The sequence below is a fragment of the Diospyros lotus genome, chromosome 5 (assembly GCF_014633365.1).
Source record: "Diospyros lotus cultivar Yz01 chromosome 5, ASM1463336v1, whole genome shotgun sequence".
In the NCBI taxonomy this organism is placed as follows: domain Eukaryota; kingdom Viridiplantae; phylum Streptophyta; class Magnoliopsida; order Ericales; family Ebenaceae; genus Diospyros; species Diospyros lotus.
In genome coordinates, this window is record NC_068342.1 from 5,279,561 (window position 1) to 5,298,216 (window position 18,656).

The window sequence follows — 18,656 nt, forward strand, 5'->3', positions numbered from 1 at the left end:
GTTTTAAACAATATACTCTTCCATTATATCTTTTTCAACAACGCAGCTTCTCTCCTTTTGCTCCTCTCTGTCTGCTTTGACATTGTGGCCACCAGCTCCATCCTTCTCAGCTCTCTTTTTTGTCCGACTCCCTTGCTTTGTTGCTTGGATTAACGCCTAACAAGTTGGGAAACCCATCACACTTGGGGGGTTCTGATTGATTGAGATTGGTTTGATATAGATGCATGTAAATCTCTCTCCCACAAGCACATCGTGATTTGATGGGGCATCTGTGTAAACTCTGTTGCACAATGAAGTTTCATCCACCGTGACCAATGGGGTTTTCAATTAAGAGATTTTGTCTATTTTTGTTCAACTCATAAGTGCGGTTCATATTATTTTATTTTTTGTCTAAATTTTACGGGTGGTGTGTGAAGTTTATTCATTATGCATAACTGTCAAACAAATACAGTAATAACAAAAATTATTTTATACTTATTTAATATGGACAAATGTATTAATACAAATGCTTTTCATTATTTTTTTTTTAAATTGTCGTATAATTATTTCATTATTAACACTGATTAAGTGTATTTATTTTAATATATGTAACAAAACAATCATTAATCAAATTGTTCAATCATTAATGAAATTGTTTTACATTTGATTACTTTTTACTAGTGAATGGGTCAATTAATATTTGCCACTTTTTTATAGGGAGCAATTAAGTTTTCTTTTTCATTTTTTGAGGGTGGAAATTAAGTTTTGATCATGAACTTATCTTTATAAAAAAATATTTCAACTTGATTCGTGAATAATTTTTTTTTTATTTAAACTAACCATTTAAAGTAAATGAATTAAATTTAAATTTATTATCCAGCTTGTTCGTGAACAATTTTATTTTTGTTTATGAGCAAGCATTTACCGATAAGTTCTTTTTTTTGATAAATCGTTCATACAATTATATTATTTAATAAAATTATATATTTTAATGTAAGAAAAAAAACAAAATAAATCTTAAAACATGAGGGGTATATATTTTCTTTTGATTAAATAAATAAACAAACAAATTTTTAATAAATTTTAAACATATTATAGATAAGCTTGTCCATAAACTTAAACAAGTTAAGTATATTTTAATTTAAAATCAACTCGTTTATTTAATGAGAGGTCAAATCAAACTCATTTACAAACTCAACATATTAATTAGCTTATGTTTTTATTTTTTAAACATAAATACTTTTGCCAATAATATATAGATAATATTATTTTAATTCTATATTTTTTGCAGACAAATATTGTGCCACTAATTGACTGAGATATAATGAAGAAAAAAATAGTGAGATATAAATATTAGATAATCAAAAGAGTTCAATCATTGACTACAAATTCATATTTTTATTTTTGTATTTTTATATTTTTCATATAATCACTTGAACTTTCTTTTATTTCGATTATTTTCTTGTACTTGTATTTTCAAATTAATTTAATCACTATATTTTAACTTTTTATTTTGTGGTAACTCAAATTTTTTATTATTTTAATTACATTTCTGTATTTATATTTTTTAATTAATTTAACTTCTATACTTTAACAAATAAGCAAAATAGGTTAAATTGATTCATTTCATTTTATCTTTTTTTATACATCAAAGTATAGAAATTAAATTAATTCAAAAATATAAATACAAGGGTGTAATAGAATTTCAAAACAATGAAAAGTTTATGTTAATGTTGTTTTGCCTTTGTTATGTTTTTTATGATGAAAAATAAATAATAATTTTATATTAAAATTTGTTTGGTGCATTTTTTTATCTGTTTTAGCATCAAAATGAAATCAATTTATTATAAAAATCAATTTCATACGATGTCAAAATATGATTTCATTTTCCTTAATGGTATTTGGAAAGATCAAGTTTTATTGTCAAAATATGTGTTATTATTATTATTATTAGTTTTTTTTTTTTTTATCAAAAATGGCTTTGTATGCATTTGATATTGAAACAAGTTTTTAAAGTGCATAGGCCAAAATATCAACCGTTTAAGACCGATCGACCGACATGAAGATTAGTCTATTGTAGCTCTTAATTGTGTGCGATCAACTGAGAAAAACTAGTCAATCACTTCTACATCAAAATTGGTCGACTTATCAATTATTTTGTGCTTCCTGTCGACCATCTCCTTTATTTCTAATATATCCGATTGACCATTTTTTAGAACCTGTCGACCGTTTTTGTCTCAGTTCATTCTAATTACTAGTTTTGTAGGCTCCAATGGTTAATTTCTTTTGATAGATTGGGATGCCTATAAATACAGGCAAAGGAAGCTTTTGAGCATGCAAATAAAGAAAAAAAAAATTGTTCGAGCTTATGCTTTCAAGACACGGGTCAAGTGGTTGGGTCACAATAAGTTAGAATTTACACCAGTAAATTGTGGATTTGATTCCTTGTCACGTGCAATTAGGCAAAGTCTCTACCTGTAATTTATCTCTTTTGTCAAAATTAAATGTGAGAGCGACGGGGGACCACATAAGGGCAATAATCCCAAGAATTTTGTTTGAGCTTACATTTGTATTCATAGTACTTGAGACTTTATTTTTCTCTCAAAAAGCCTTTAAGCTTTATTTGTCTTAATTTATTCAAACATTTGTATTTATCTTTGAGAGATCGTTATAATTAAGATATTCAAATTTCATATTATATCTTATTGTAATTTTTTTTATATTTTCTAGTATTGAAGACTAAAAAATCTATCGAATTTGGTAGGAGATTTGTAATCCTAGTAGTTTATGCTAAAAGGATCTATCGAGTTTGGTAGAAAATTTTAGTGAATTCTTGAAAATGTTTAATGAGGAGATAAGATAATGGATTAAATTTGGTTTAGTCGAATCATTATAAATCTTTTATGTTTTTTATCTTTCTTACTTTATTTTCTTCAAGTATTTGTTTTGACATTTCTTATTTATATTTTAACTCACTAAAATCTCATTTCAAGCAAAATTTTTTCAAAATTTTAAGTTAACTTTTAAACACACAATTCATCCCCTCTTAGGTGTGTGGTGTCATATCTTGTGCTAAATTCAACTGTTATTATATATAAAAAAAAATCAAATTATAAAAGTTAAATTAATTTAAAGATATAATTAAAATAATAAAAAATTTAAATAATCACATCAAAAGAACGTAAAGATTTAAAAGCAAAAATAGAGAATTGACAATTTAATTGAGAGCAATATTTGCCTTTTGGAATGGAAAGGTGGATAGATGTCACATTTTGAGCTCACATCTTCAATTTTAATGAGAATAAATATGTATTATTTAAATTTGTAATTATTAAAATTATATACTATCATTTTGTGTGAATAAAGATTCAAGTAAATACATAATTACTAAGAAAAAAATTATGAAAATAGTCCTTTAACTGTAAGAAAATAAATATTAATTAATTTTTTAAAAATATATATATAATAAATATAAATAGATATATGTTTTCAAGAAAAAAAAAAAAGAAAATTCCAGAGACGACGCGTCACGCTTGCTGAAGAAGAAAATCTCTCTCTCTCTCTCGATTCCAATTTACATCACCGTCCTGCTGCTCTCTCTCTCTCTCTCTCTCTCTCTCTCTCTCTCTGTGGAAAGAGGAACTGGAACCGGAAGCTTCGGCTAGAGGTATTACAATGGTGGATTCACTTCATTTCCCCTTCAATTCGCATCGTTTCACTTCCTCTATCTTGTGCTTCTTTTGGTCTCAATTGCATTGACTCATTCTCTCGGATTTGAACCGTCGGATTTCCATTTGCATTACAAAAGTGCTCTGCTAAATTCACTTAATTCAGAAGTTAGAAATTCGGGTTTGATATCCAATAATTTTTAATTACTTTCGTGGTGATATCTGTCTGACAAGCTTCTTTAAGTCGGCTTTTACATGTGCATTTTTCAAGATCCTGAGAAATTTTGACTGCCTGCACTTAGTATGTGGCATTGACCTTAACCCTCTAACTGGCTGCTGAGAAATCTGTGTGAAAGAGAAGAAGATTCAACTCTGAATCGTGTTGAGTAATGTTGATGGGTTTTTGGTACATAAAACTTATACAATCGCATCAGGTGACCTAACAGTGTTCGGTGATTTACTGTGGTCATGTCTCTTAGATTCAAATTTCACCGTTGCTGTTCTATCAAGTTCTGCTCCGTTCTGCAAATGCTGGTTTGAATTTTTCAATATAAAGTAAAATGGGTACTTTGCTAGTTTACAGCTAGGCGGTGAAGCGTGCTTCAGATTCCCTGCTACCTCGCAAGCCTTCAGATAGCATGGAAGAGTACGTTCTGTTCTAAAAATTTTCTCCTCTACTAAATTCCCGTGCCGGCAAACATGGATTTCAATTCCCTTACTGGCTTGTTATGAATTTAGGGAGAATGCAGTTGAGCTTCTTCAACGATACAGACGGGATAGACGCATACTACTTGATTTCATACTTTCTGGCAGCTTAATTAAGAAAGTTCAAATGCCTCCTGGAGCTGTTTCTTTAGATGACGTGGATCTAGATCAAGTCAGTGTGGATTATGTACTTGGCAGTGCCAAGAGAGGTGGCAACTTAGATTATGTTCTCTTTTTTCCCCTGTTTTTGCGTTGCTATATTTTCAGATAAAATGAATTCTTTGTTCTACTGCATCCTTGTTCATGTAGGTGGAATGCTTGAACTATCAGAAGCTATCAGAGACTATCACGATAAAACTCTGTTTCCGCAGATGGTAAGCATGGATTTGCCATCCATGTCCTTTCACATTCAATTATTGGTGTTGTAATTCTATAGTTCGGAAGTTACTAAACCATTTTAATTTTAGGTCTGTTGAAGTTATTAGTGGTTTGTCATACTTGGAATTTCATTGCAGTTTCAAGTTTTGGGTTTAAATTTTCTTCCATAAATAGTGATGACTCCTTTATGTCCTCAGATTAATCAAGACTTGAACTTTTTTCTTGATATTCTTAGATCAAGGCCCTATTTATTTTTCTTTTGTAACCCAAGTTTTCATGCTAATCTTTTATTCCCAGAATAATATGGGTTCTGCAGATGAGTTCTTTTTGGCCACAAATCCTGAATCTTCTGGTTCACCACCAAAGCGGGCACCACCGCCTATCCCTGTCTTTACAGCATCACCCATTGTGCCTAGTCTTTTAAATTCAGAGTCTCTTAGCTCCGTACCGGTCGAAGATTCTCTTGGTTCTATGCATGCAGAAGAGTCCCGTAACTCAACACAAGTGCAAGATCTATCTGTAGATGATATTGATGATTTTGAGGATGATGACGGTTTAGAAGAAGTTGAGAGCTGCATGAAATCAAGAAGGGTTCTAAATGATGCCTCTGATCTTGTGCTGGGATTGCCTTCATTTGCAACAGGTTAGTTATCATGAATTATGTGTGTTCGAGAAACATATTGTACAATACTGTTATGTTGTGTTCTGTCTTATTAAGAGGTGGCAGTTTGTTTATTATTCATGCTGCAGTTAGCTTGATAATTAGGTTCCATATATTTCTTCCTAGGAGGCACTGTGTTTTCTCCTTTGCAGTTTGCATTTGGTAAAGGGTTGCATGTTTTTCATTACAAAAACTTATGATGTGAACATCAGGTTTCATCATTTTCATCTACTATTGCCTCTTTTGCAGGAAATAGTAAACCATTATTTTTTATTTTCCAGGGACCAGTTTCTGAATCATGGTTTTGTATGAAAGTAAATGGGAAGGAAGTTAAACTAATGTGGTCTGTTTATTCTTAAAAGAATAACCAACAAGTTGGAATTTTAGAGAAATGCTTATTTTTTTCTTTCTGATTCTCCCAGCTCAAGTTAAAAAGCTATAGGACCTCTTCTCCTTTCTGTTACCCTTCCTGTTTCTGACAAAATAAGAAAATAAAAAAGAAAAGCACAAGCGTATTCTAGTGTAATAAAGTATATGTGGCTAAAATGCAATGAACATTAGCAATGTCTGGGATTCTTATTTATGACCTAAAGAATTCCAAGAGCTTATTTCTGCTTAACTATACTGTATTTTGCATAATACTGAAGTATGAAGTTGTTATGGCTGTTATGATTGCCTTATTACAGTGTGCATGGCCTGACCACACATATATTAAAACTCTGATCTTTACTTTTCCAGGTCTCAGCAAAGATGATCTTCGTGAAACTGCATATGAAATTCTCTTGGCTGCTGCAGGTGCTGCAGGGTATGTACCTTTAATCTGGTTTGTTCTATAGATATGCTTCTATACTAGTTCAGGTAGAGCTTGAAGTATTTGCTTGTTTCCTTGTTATAGTCCACCTTTTGTTATTCTTGTTTCCAACCTCATCCACATACTTCCCGCTATGTGCACTGTGATCGTTTTTGATAAACAGGGGGCTCATCATTCCAACTAAGGAAAAAAAGAAAGAGAAAAAATCCAGATTTATGAGGAAGCTTGGACGTAGTAAGGGCGAAAATGTTGTCAACCAGTCACAACACACACCCGGACTAGTTGGTTTATTAGAGACTATGCGTGTACAGATGGAGGTATGGCTACACCTTCTCTTAACAATTTTTAGTCTTTTTTTTATCAGTCCATGAATTTGGCATGCCACTACAGCTTGATACAGAATTGTAATGTACAAATGAACAACATTCATTTGTAAAATGCTAAGAGCAGTACTTATGAAAAAAATGCTTAAAACAGTGTTGGCTTAGTAAAAATGAACGGATGCGTACTGAAACTGTAGAAAATAGGAGAAGAATTGTGAAAATCTCTTATTCACTTAACCATATGCACGGGAATACATTCCCTATTAATAGGGAAGAGAGCTACAACCATTAGGAAACAAAACAAATGGAAACATAATCTATACACCGTACAAAGAAACAAAATATACATAGATTCAACACTCCCCCTCAAGTTGGTGAATGAATATCAATCATTCTCAGTTTGCTTACAAGTTCTTCAAACCGCCTGAGAGGTAAACCTTTAGTGAGCAAATCAATTAGCTGATTTTTTGAGGGAACAAAAGACAAACAAATCTCTCCAGCATCTAGCTTTTCTTTGATGAAATGGCAATCAATTTCAACATGCTTAGTGCGGTCATGTTGCACCGGATTGTGTGCAATGTTGATTGCTGATTGATTGTTACACATTAACTCCATAGGACAATGACCAAGTATTTTCAAATCAGTAAGCATAATTTTTAGCCAAAATAATTCACACAATCCAAGGGTCATTGCCCTAAACACTGCTTTACCACTAGACCTGGACACAATCCCTTGTTTTTTGCTTCTCCATGACACTAGATTTCCCCCCAAAAACACAGTAGCCGGTATTGGACCTTCTATTAACAAGTGAACCACCATAGTCAACATCAGTGTATCCCCTGACTTAAACAATAGACCTTTTCTAAGTGTTAATTTCAGATAGCGCAAAATCCTCCGTACAGCTTGCATATGCTCTTCAGTGGGACTATGCATGAACTGACTCACCAAATTAACAGCAAAAGCTATGTTAGGCCTAGTGTAAGTAAATCAACCTTCCGACTAACCTCTAGTATCTTCCCTTATCAACCAATGGACTGTCACTTGGTCCTAATTTTAGGTTAGGATCCAAGGGAGTATTTGCTGCCCTGCCACCTAGCAATCCGATTTCTTCTAATAAGTCCATGGTATATTTCGTTTAGGAAAGAAATATACCCTTTTTTGAGTATGCAACATCTATTCCCAAGAAATACTTCAACTTACCAAGGTCTTTGATGTCAAATTTTCAATATAGATTTCCCTTTAACAACTTCTGCTCATCCTTATCATTGCCAATAACAATTATGTCATCAACATAAACAAGTAGGGCGGTTAAGAGTCCCTTTTTTTTGAATGCTTTATGAATAATGTGTGATCCCCTCTACTTTGCCTATACCCCATTGCCTTCATAGCCCTTGAGAATTGATCAATCCAAGCTCTTGGGGATTGCTTTAATCCATAAAGAGCTTTCTTTAATATGTAAACATAACCAGAACCTTTATTAGGAAAACTAGGTGGGGAGTCCATAAGTTCCTCTTCCCCCAAGTCACCATGTAGGAAGGCATTTTTCACATCTAGCTGCATCAACTCCTAGCCACAACAGCTAGCCAAAGATAGGAGAGCCTTTACTGTAGTCATCTTTGCCATGGGTGCAAATGTCTCCGAGTAATCTATGCCATATGTTTGAGTATAGCCCTTAATCACTAATTGGGCTTTGTATCTTTCCAATGTACCATCAGTATTATATTTCACATTAAACACCCATATGCACCCTACTGGTTGAACCCCCTTCGGTCTAGGCATCATTTCCTAGGTATTATTCTTTTCTAAGGTCCTCATTTCTTCCTGCATAGCTTGTACCCAATGTTGATTCCATAATACCTCTTCTATAGTCTTAGGAATAGCTATGGAATCAAGGGAGGACAAAAAACTTTTGTGTTTCAGGGACAATTTGTGATAAGAAACAAATTTGGCTATAGAGTGTTGTGTTCAACTCCTCACACCCTTTCTAACAGCAATAGGCAAATCCAGGTCCAAGATTTCAGGGTTAGAACTATTTATAGGGTTAGGTGAATTAGAATGCTTAGTGAGTTCCAAACCTGGCCGAGGGATAGATGATGGATCCTGCTTAGCACCTGGGTTAGGTTGTTTCTTTCTTTTATGCACATATGGTGAGCCTTTGAACTGCACATGAGATATCGTTGGTTGAACAAAGATTGGAGGATAAAAAAAAAGGTTCCAAGCCTCCTGAATCTACTGTCTTAGGATTAGAATAAATAGGAGAATTAGAAAAGTTAGGATCCAAAGAAGTATCAAGTTGATAGGGCTGAGACTGTTCTAGAATAGGAAGATCATGATCAACATAAACACTCTCCCCCTGAGGACCAAAAGTAGTGACCTTGAAAAAGGACTGATTTTCAACAAAACTTACATCTTTAGATACAAGGATCTTTCGGGTAGGAGGATGATAGCACTTGTACTCCTTCTAAGTAGGAGAATAGCCAAGAAATACACACCTAAGGGCTCAGGCATCAAATTTATCCCTATGATGTTTAGACACATGGACAAAAGCCACACAACCAAATATCTTAAGAGGGAGAAAAGTATGCAAACCAATTTTTGGAAAGTGAGTCGAGAGACACTGAAATGGGGAGAGTTGATTTAAGACTCTTGACGGAACCCTATTGATTAAATAGGTTGTTGTTAACACTGCTTCACCCCAAAAGGTTTTAAGAACTGAATGATGGTGTAAGAGAGCCCTAGCAACATTTAGAAGATGCCTCATCTTTCTCTCAGCAACTCCATTTTGCTGGGGAGCTTCCACAAAAGAGGATTTATGAAATCCCATTTTGTTGGAAAAAAAGATTAAGATGATGGTTGGAATAGTCCCTTGCATTATCAATCCTAAACTTTTTAATAGAAATCCCAAATTGAGTGAGAATCATTCTATGAAACAAGGGTAGAATGTTGTTGATGGTTGTTTTGTCTTTGAGTAAGTAATGTCATCCTAGTGTAGTCATCTATAAAGGATACAAACCATTTTTCCCCAGAACAATTAGGGACTCTAGAAGGCCCCCACACATCGGAATGCATTAAAGAAAAATGAGACAAAGAAAGTTTATTGCTGATAGCATAAGGCACCCGATGACGTTTGGACAATTCACACACATCACAATGAAACATACTGATATCAACCCCTTTAAACAAGTCTGGAAACATAGATTTTAACAAAAGGAAAGGAGGACAACCTAATCTAAAATGCGGAAGCCATATAGTGGATTGAGTGGAAGTATGTAGAGAAGAGGCATGACCTAAGCTAAGATGATCTCCTACAGGTGGCTCACTGCTCCCTTGTAGGTAGTACAACCCATTAAGTGCCTTAGCAGTACCAATCATCTTCCCTGTGGCTAGGTCCTGAAACACACAATCATGAGGTGAGAAAATTACACAACAATTAAGGCTTTGGGAAAGCTTGTGAACTAAAAGTAGATTGGTGGAGAGGCTAGGCACATAAAGTACTTGTTGGGCAGGTAGAGATGGGTTCAAATATACATTTCCTTGCCCAACTATAGGGATAGCTTGGCTATTAGCAACCGTAATTTTCCTGGAGCTAGATATTGGTTCAAAGGTCTCAAAGAATTTTAGGTTAGGTGTCATGTGATCGGTGGCTCCAGAATTTAAGACCCAAAGATTATTCTTAGCTGTATATGAGGCATTAAAGGACACAGAATTAAGACACACCCCTGCTTGAGCCAAAGAGCCGTCACCTTGAAGAGTCCTTAAGAAGGACTTTAGTTTCCCAATTTCTTCTGCATTCAGTGTAGGCTGACCTCTGCCTTGCTGAGATTTCATCCATACACCCTGCATTTTGTTAGTCATCATAGCAGAAAATACCAACAGCCACAGGGGCAAGAACACTTCGATACGAAACAGATCTGGAAAAGTCAATTCACCACGAGGTCACAGCAACTTGCTGGAGCAGGACATTGCGACGCTGGAGATGACAAAATGTGTGACACGAGGGAGATGAGACAGCGGCAAGGGCACTGGAAATAGTAGCAACAGCAGCTCCTCCTCAATTTGGGTCAGCAAAGTTAGAAATCAGATCTGTCGGATCTGAACCAGATCTGCCAGATATGGGTTAGCTTGAAGGCAACAGCAATAAAGGCCAAAAAACACGGCTAAGAAGGCTGGAGAAGCAACTGGTTGCAGAAAAAGGCGGCAATGAAGGCTGACAGGAGAAGAGCGGCTGATGTGGTAGCAGATTTGAAGGTTGGCGGCCGGCGGGTGGCGCAGATCTGAAGGCTGCGATGCTTGACGGCGGCATGAAAGGCGAAGGAGGATCACTCATCAGCTAGGTGAGCATGCGACGATCGACAGAGGAGAATCGCTCGATGGCCGGTGGTGGTTGCTCGAGTGATGGCTGCAGGGCGAACTACGACAGCCAGCAGCAGATCTGATGCTAGCGGTGGTTGCTGGTGTAAGAGTCCTGTTCGCTGAACTTCTGGTGGGCAGCACCAGTTGCAGCGGCAATCGGTTCCGATAGAGGAACCCAGAGAGACCCTTTGTTAAATGAGGGCAGGGTAGCCGGCAATGAAGGCTGGGAGATAGAACAAGCCATGGGATGGAGATGATGAAGATCGAGTAGACACCTTAGGAGCTTTGTTTTGATACCATGTAGAAAATAGGAGAAGAATTGTGAAAATCTCTTATCCACTTAACCATATGCACAGGAATACATTCCCTATTAATAGGGAAGAGGGCTACGACCATTAGGAAACAAAACAAATGGAAGCATAATCTATACACTGTACAAGGAAACAAAATATACACAGATTCAACAGAAACATTATGATCCTTGTGATATGTTTAGTCTCTCATATGCAATATATTGCAAAAGTATTGCCGAACAGTTACCGGTCTATGTTCAGATGGCTATGGGCAATGGCATTTGAAAATATATAAATATTTCTGTCTGAGTATGTGAACATATATTTCACTGTCTGATTTTTTTCATATCTTATTAGGTTAAGCTGTCACGCTACTTGCTAGTTATTCCGATAACTGACTTGTGGCTAACTGATAAGTCAATGTACAAAATCTTTTTAGGTGAATAGCCAATTTAGTCTTATTTGTTATGGTTGGTATGACTGGTCTGAGCTACAAACTGTTACCTAAAGTTTTTATTTTTTTCTCTTAAGACTTCATTTTTTAAAATATAAAGTTAATTTTCATTGCATTATCACAAAGTTAATTTTCCTTGTAGTTTTTGATACTTGGCTTGTAAAGGGTGTCCCTAGTGCACAGGCTCTCTGCTTTGCAAGAGTTGGGGGAGGGTCATTTTTATACACGGCCTTACCCGTAGATGTTGTTTCCACAACTCAAACTTTTTACTTTTTAGTAATAAAGGAAAAAGCTTACAAAGAGGTGTTTTGGCTTGTATTTGAAAAAATAAAAACTACCCTTTAATGCATACAAATGCTACTTCTGCATTTGTATGTAACGTATATATGTTGAAATAATATATTTTACATATGGTTTGGGAAAATATTTTTTCTTAAAAATATTTTACATACAAAATATTTTCATTGTATTTTTAAAAATAAAATAATAAAGCTAACTCTAGAAGTTCTAACAATGTTTTGTGTGTATATGGGTGATTTTTTTTATCAAAATAAAATAATAAAGCTGATTTTTTTTGGGTAAGTTGTATTTTTAATTTTTTTATGTAAAAAATGTTTTCCTTATTTTTTAATATCTGAATAGTAGTGTTAAATTATTAACCACTATCTCATCTAAAAGCTTAACCTATTAGATAGAGGGTTAGTTTTATCTTTTTATATTATTATTTTTCTCTCAATTCACCCTCTCTTGTGTCCAAGTTTCAGTACATAAATTGGTCCAAACATGTGCAACTATTTAATATTGAGCTAGTAGTGAGGTTTGAACTCGTGACTTTTACCTACTCTGATACTATGTTGAGTTGTTAACCGTCATCTCATCTAACAGCTAAATTGTTAGATGATTAACTTTATCTTTTATATTATTATTTTACTCTAAATAAATAGAAAATATTTAATATATTTTACCAGAAAGCATTTTACGTCAAACAAACAGAGCCTTAATTTCAGCACTTGATCTCAAGAGATTGCATGCTAAATCCTAATGTTCTACTGTTGCTTTCTAACTAATAAGTTTGTAATAATTTCCTTTTGTCATATCTGTTGTATGGTTGTAGGGGAAAAACATCCACTTGTGTTGAGACTTCTGTGTTAGCTTATGGTTATATCATGAAATTTTCCTGGGATAACAAGGGCAGATGATGTGGGACTATGATTGCTAGTGAGGATATAAGATTGTTACCAAACAGCTTTGCCAGTAATTTGTTGCTCCATTTGCCACAGAGAATAGACTTTTAGCTAGGTTCTTTGTTATATCATGGAGAAAAGTTTAACTTTATGTATGTCAGATTGGTAGTAAATTGATGTGAAAACTTTTTGTTGGATTATTCATAATCTGAAAATGCTTTTAATTGGTGCAATACTCTGGCAAAAAAGGGTCATATTTGATGGAGCACCAATACAACACATGTATCAGAGTAGGGGAAAGAAAAGAGGCAAGAGGGTAATTGAGGAAAAGAATACAGGGGTAGAATTGTCAGAGGCGGTTAGGAATAACAACCTCACGTGGCTGTAACCGTCGGGGGAATCCATACAAACGGGAGAGGAAAGAGGAGAGAAGGAGTGAAGGATTTTGAAGAAGATTCTGGGAGAGGAGGCCCTCTCGAATTGGCCTTGTTCTTCATTTTTTTCTGTTCTTTTTGATTAGTTTACTAGAATTGAGGACTGTAAATCAGATGGTTATCTACTGATTTGGAGAGTGAAGCTGCAGAATTGAGTGGGAACTCTATCATTATTTCCTGAAACTTAGTTGATGACCATACTAAATGGTTAAGGTCTACCAGAAAGTTTAGCTAGAAAGAAAGAACAATCAGTTGCAGAATTCGTGGTTAGCTTTCTTGTGGAATCACATCCAAGAGTGTACATAGCTTCTTAGCAAATTAAACATAACAACAGTCATAAACCTTAATTCCACCCAGTGGAGTTGGCTATATGAATTATAGATCTCTAGCCATCGCTTATCAAATTAAAGTTAAGAGGCTCTAATAAATACTACTTGATTTGTCCATTCCCTCAAAAGTGTGTGTGAAACTTTATGATTAAAATAAAAGGCTCCTTATAATTTCATGAATAAAATAAAAGGCCAAATCCTAATTGAATTCATAACTTATTATGGACAAGAGGCTATGGGCACAGCATCATCTGCAACAGGAGGAGCTAGAGCCACTACAGCATAGTCAAAGGGGGTTGGTGGCAGTGTGGCGGCAATGATAAGTCTGTAGAGGATGCACTCTTTAGAGAGTCATGCATGTGTGATAATTTTCTCTTTAGGAAAGGTGAAATCCTAATTGGGTTGGCCTTGTTCTTTATCCCCAGCAGATATAACACTAGCTGAATTCTACTGTTATCCCCTATAAATTGGTGAGTTTGCACAGTTCAAGGATAAGTTCAGCACTGTTTCTCTTTCTCCCTCTTTGGTCAGACTGGTTCATCATTCACCATCTCATAATAGACATTGTCCGACAGATCTTATTAGCTTCTTAGCATCCCTTCTACATCAGTTATGAACATCTACAGTGCACATATTATGTGTTTCCATCTGGATTTGTCATTCTTACTTGCATACGTTCATATTTGGCAACCTTCTTAATGGACGACTGTAAATTCATTTTATCCCCAGTATTTTTTTTTAAAACTTTTGTACTTTATTCACTGATAGAGATATGGATTCAACATTCTTTTTCATTAGAGTAGCAAATAATTGACAAGATAGATTTGGTGTATATATGTCTGCTATAGCTGTTAAGTTTTGGAAAAAAATAACCTTACTGTCTCAACCTTTCATTCACTAGAAAAGCTTGATTTATACAAGCTTCTTTACAAAAATAGGAAACAACTAACTTTAGGAAAGAATCCTAGAATCTATACAATTTAGGATACAACCAAGATAGGAAACATAATCTAATCTAGAGGATACAATTTTTCTTTTAGGAAATAATATATACAATCAATCAATCTAGGAAACATATATAATCAATCACCAATCAATCATCAATCAATCAATCACCAATCGATCATCAATTAATCAATCACCAATCAATGATTGAATCATCAATCAATCAATCACCAATCAATGATTGAATCATCAATCAATCAATCATCAATTAATCAATCACCAATCAATGATTGAATCATTCCATATCAGCTGCTGACAATAGCAGATTCTCATTTATTTATTTTCTCATTCATGGGTATTCTGTTGTTGCTTAGAAGTCTTCAAGTCTTTTTATTTGGGACTTATATTAATGTTGATCTATTTTCCCATTTGTCTGAACTAGTTCAGATTTCTGAAGCAATGGACATTAGAACGAGACAGGGGCTGCTCAATAGTCTGGTGGGAAAAGTAGGAAAAAGAATGGATACTCTTTTGGTCCCTCTGGAATTGCTTTGCTGCATTTCACGTACAGACTTTCCAGACAAGAAAGCCTATATACGGTGGCTAAAAAGACAAGTAAACTCACTTTTTCTCATCGTCTTTTCTGTTTTTCTTTTTGTTTGTTTAAGTGAAGTTTTCCTGTTCATATACTTACTGCCTGAATTGCTTGTGTCATAATATTGTCAATTAGGGACAAACTGAAAATTTGATGGTATATTTACTTGCTCCTGTTTCTCGTGCTTTCAACTTTTTGTCATTTTAGTTAAACATGTTGGAGGAGGGGCTAATAAATCACCCTGCTGTTGGTTTTGGTGAATCTGGGCGCAAGGCAAGTGAAGTGAGGATCCTTTTGGCAAAGATAGAGGAATCCGAGGTGTGCATTTCATTGTCCTTTTACTTTATGGCTATTAATCATTACACTGGTTTGATGCTTATATTTATTTTCTTAGTAATTCTACATGATTCATGCACTGTTTTTTTTTTTTTAAACTACTTTCTAGCTTAACCAGCTCTTTGTTTTAAAACAGCTCCTGTTTGTTGTCAGTTCCATGTCTTGATTTTTGTACTCTACTGAGTGTACTTAGTTCCACTTTAATGTTGTACTAATTTATATCCAAAAGATTTGCCCTTGCAGCATCATTCCCAATTATTTGTTGTGGGTTAATCTTTACTGTTTCTATAGCCCTTGAAGCCATGATATTTTTGTTAATGATAACACATAGCTAATTGATATCATCTGCAACTTGTTAATTTGTGAGATAAATGTGGATTCTTTCAATGTGATGAGATATAGTTGTTTCTGCATAAAAGTTGTGGATTCTCTAAAAATATGTGTTACATAGAAATTTTATGATGCAGTTTTTATTTGGCAGTTGCATCTTGATTTCTTTAATTTGGAGACTGGTGTCTTTTAATTCCGGTTGTTGTTTTGCTTTTATTTGTGTGCTTCCAAGGATATGTATTAGAATATCATCTTTTCTTCCTGTTATTTCTTATTTTTTTTCCTTTATTTCATGTCAGTCCCTTCCGTCTTCTACGGGTGAACTCCAACGCACAGAATGCTTAAGATCTCTCAGAGAAGTTGCCATTCCACTTGCAGAAAGGCCAGCACGAGGTGACATAACTGGTGAAATATGCCATTGGGCAGATGGCTATCACCTAAATGTTAGACTATATGAGAAACTGCTCCTTAGTGTGTTTGATGTTCTAGATGAGGGAAAACTTATAGAGGTTAGTGACTGTTTTATTGCAGGCCATGAAGTTTTCTAGAATTTCCAAGATTTTCCATAACTCTTGAGTATCTTTATTTTTGAAGTCATTTTATGCCAAAAAAAATTGGGTCAAATATTTGTAAAAAGTTAAGAGAGTTTAAACTTTAAATATACATAAATTTGCATCTTCTACAAAACTTATAATAACTCTTGTGCAAATTTCAACTGTTTAGTTGGACTAAAAAGACTTGGGATTTTGTCTAAATTTCAGATAGAATGAAACCAAAAACCTAGCTCTAGATGTGGAATTTTGTGCACTAAATGTGAGAATATTTTCTGTAGTGATGTAACTGTGGGTCATCTTATTTCCAGGAAGTAGAGGAAATTCTTGAGCTTCTGAAGTCAACATGGCGTATTCTGGGAATCACAGAGACCATCCACTATACCTGTTATGCTTGGGTGTTATTTCGCCAGGTATGATTGTCAAATTGCAATTTTGATGTCAAGTTGCATGAGGAGTTAATATCTTTGTTTAATTTCATAAAGACGAGGACAATGCCATCCATCTCTTGGACAACTAAAATATCTGATCTCACCTATCATTTAACATGTCACCTAGAAGGGATCCACATGTCACCCTTTATTTGTAACCTCATAGGATTAACTATTTAGTTTAGCTGACTCACTAGTGACTGTTTGGTCAAATGACAAAAATATTACCAAGTCGCATCCTGTAGAGCCATGGTAGACTCAATGTTTCAGGCTTCTGTGAAAACCAAATCGGGGTATATGGCTAGGTGACTTAGAGAGCTAAGGTCCAGCAAATGCTTTCAACCAATGTGAGTTGTTAGTAGGTCTACAAGGAGACAAAAAAATTTCCATTGTTCAAATACACTTTGCTTGCTCCACCAGGATGGGTTTCTGCAAAGATAATTCTTATTCTTCAGCGAGTCCTAATCCTAGTGGGGATCCATCTTTTTCTTGATAAGAGCCAAGTCATTCTCTGATTCTAGTATTCTGCAACACCTATGGTTGAGGGCTTACTGTTATTGGAAGGTACAAGAATTTTCTGACTTTATCTTTATAACTGAGACTGAGAGAACTGCTTTAACTTATCCTATTATCGCTCTCAGTTCTCAGGGTGTTATGATATATTTTCGAATGTCTCCAAAGACCCATATCCAATATTTATGAAAGACTGGTCAAGAATATGGTGATTAGGAAAACACAAATGATCAGTATTGCTCACCTGTTTTTACATGATTTGGGTGGTAAATTGACTATGCAGATCAGTATCCAGAACTTGGAATAAATAATCACAGCATAAATTTGATTCACTATTTTACTACACATCCATGATAACTTTGCATATCTAGGCCTTATGGTGTCCCAGATTTTCTTGTGCTTGTTAAGTTGAGAACTTATGGTTATCATGCTTATTTGTACTTTGCTTCCTGCACAATATCATACAAGCATATATTCTTATGTTTCCAAAATGTTATTTTTTATTTTTGTAATTGCAATCATTAAGGCATGTACCTAGTTTGAAAGTTTCCTTTAACCTTCTAAAACTCAAAATTAGATTAAGCATGTACTTATACTTAAATGTTTAGATTTCTTATTTGGATTATCGAAAGGTTTTGTGCACCAAATTGGCAATCATTAGTGTTCTAATTATAAATGTCCTTGTGCACATTATTTTACAATTTAAGGGGATATCCTGTTTTAGTATCTAAACTGTCATTCTCATCATTGTCCTGAGAATGATTGTTATTTTGTTTATGCTCTCATTTTTTCGGGTGTTTCGCATCATATATTATGTTTAAAGCCTGTCTTTTTGGCATTGATATCCAACCACTGATAGCCTTCATAAAATATTATTCTCTATAGTGTCATTTTATGTTTACCATTTTGATGTGTATGGTAACAGTTTGTCATCACAAGTGAGCAAGGAATCTTGCAGCATGCAATTGAACAGCTACATAAAATACCTCTGAAGGAACAAAGGGGCCCACAAGAACGTTTACACTTAAAAAGCTTGCTTTCTAGAATTGAAAGAGAAGAAGGGGCTCGAGAAGTTGCATTCCTACAGTCCTTTTTATCACCTATTAAAAAATGGGCTGATAAGCAGCTGGGAGACTATCATCTGCGCTTTGCTGAGGTTTGATAAACTCTTGAAGCATTGTAGTTGCTCGCGTTTGATTCTAGTTTTTTACTAAATGCAGGATCATTTCACCTGAATGAATTGTGTTTTAGAATTTATTAAAGGACATTATTGCATAGCGTGCATGCTTCATGCTACATTCCATTTTTTTTTTTTTTTTCCTTCTTGCTGTGCATGCTTGGACAAATTGTTGTTTTCTACACTTAAGGCTTTCGTTCTTACAC

General features: G+C 34.6%; 1 protein-coding gene across 7 annotated transcripts in view; it reads left to right on the forward strand.

Annotated features, from left to right (window-relative positions):
* The first annotated feature begins 3,552 nt into the window (after window positions 1-3,552).
* The window catches only part of LOC127801835 (protein unc-13 homolog), a 33,887-nt gene continuing 18,783 nt past the window's right edge, over window positions 3,553-18,656 (forward strand). For 4 of the 7 annotated variants that reach the window (XR_008023193.1, XR_008023194.1, XM_052337275.1 and 1 more), the window contains exons 1-12: window positions 3,562-3,646; window positions 4,224-4,293; window positions 4,386-4,561; window positions 4,662-4,726; window positions 5,028-5,373; window positions 6,130-6,196; window positions 6,366-6,519; window positions 14,965-15,132; window positions 15,320-15,430; window positions 16,078-16,287; window positions 16,641-16,742; window positions 18,199-18,429. Coding sequence is in view for 5 of the 7 variants with exons in the window: in XM_052337275.1 (XP_052193235.1) it covers window positions 4,286-4,293; window positions 4,386-4,561; window positions 4,662-4,726; window positions 5,028-5,373; window positions 6,130-6,196; window positions 6,366-6,519; window positions 14,965-15,132; window positions 15,320-15,430; window positions 16,078-16,287; window positions 16,641-16,742; window positions 18,199-18,429 (1,638 nt within the window). In the remaining 2 variants the exon portion in view is untranslated. Of the gene's footprint in view, window positions 3,647-4,223; window positions 4,294-4,385; window positions 4,562-4,661; window positions 4,727-5,027; window positions 5,374-6,129; window positions 6,197-6,365; window positions 6,520-14,964; window positions 15,133-15,319; window positions 15,431-16,077; window positions 16,288-16,640; window positions 16,743-18,198; window positions 18,430-18,656 lie in introns of those variants that run through there. The other 3 variants (XM_052337276.1, XM_052337280.1, XM_052337278.1) reach the window with 3 other exon arrangements.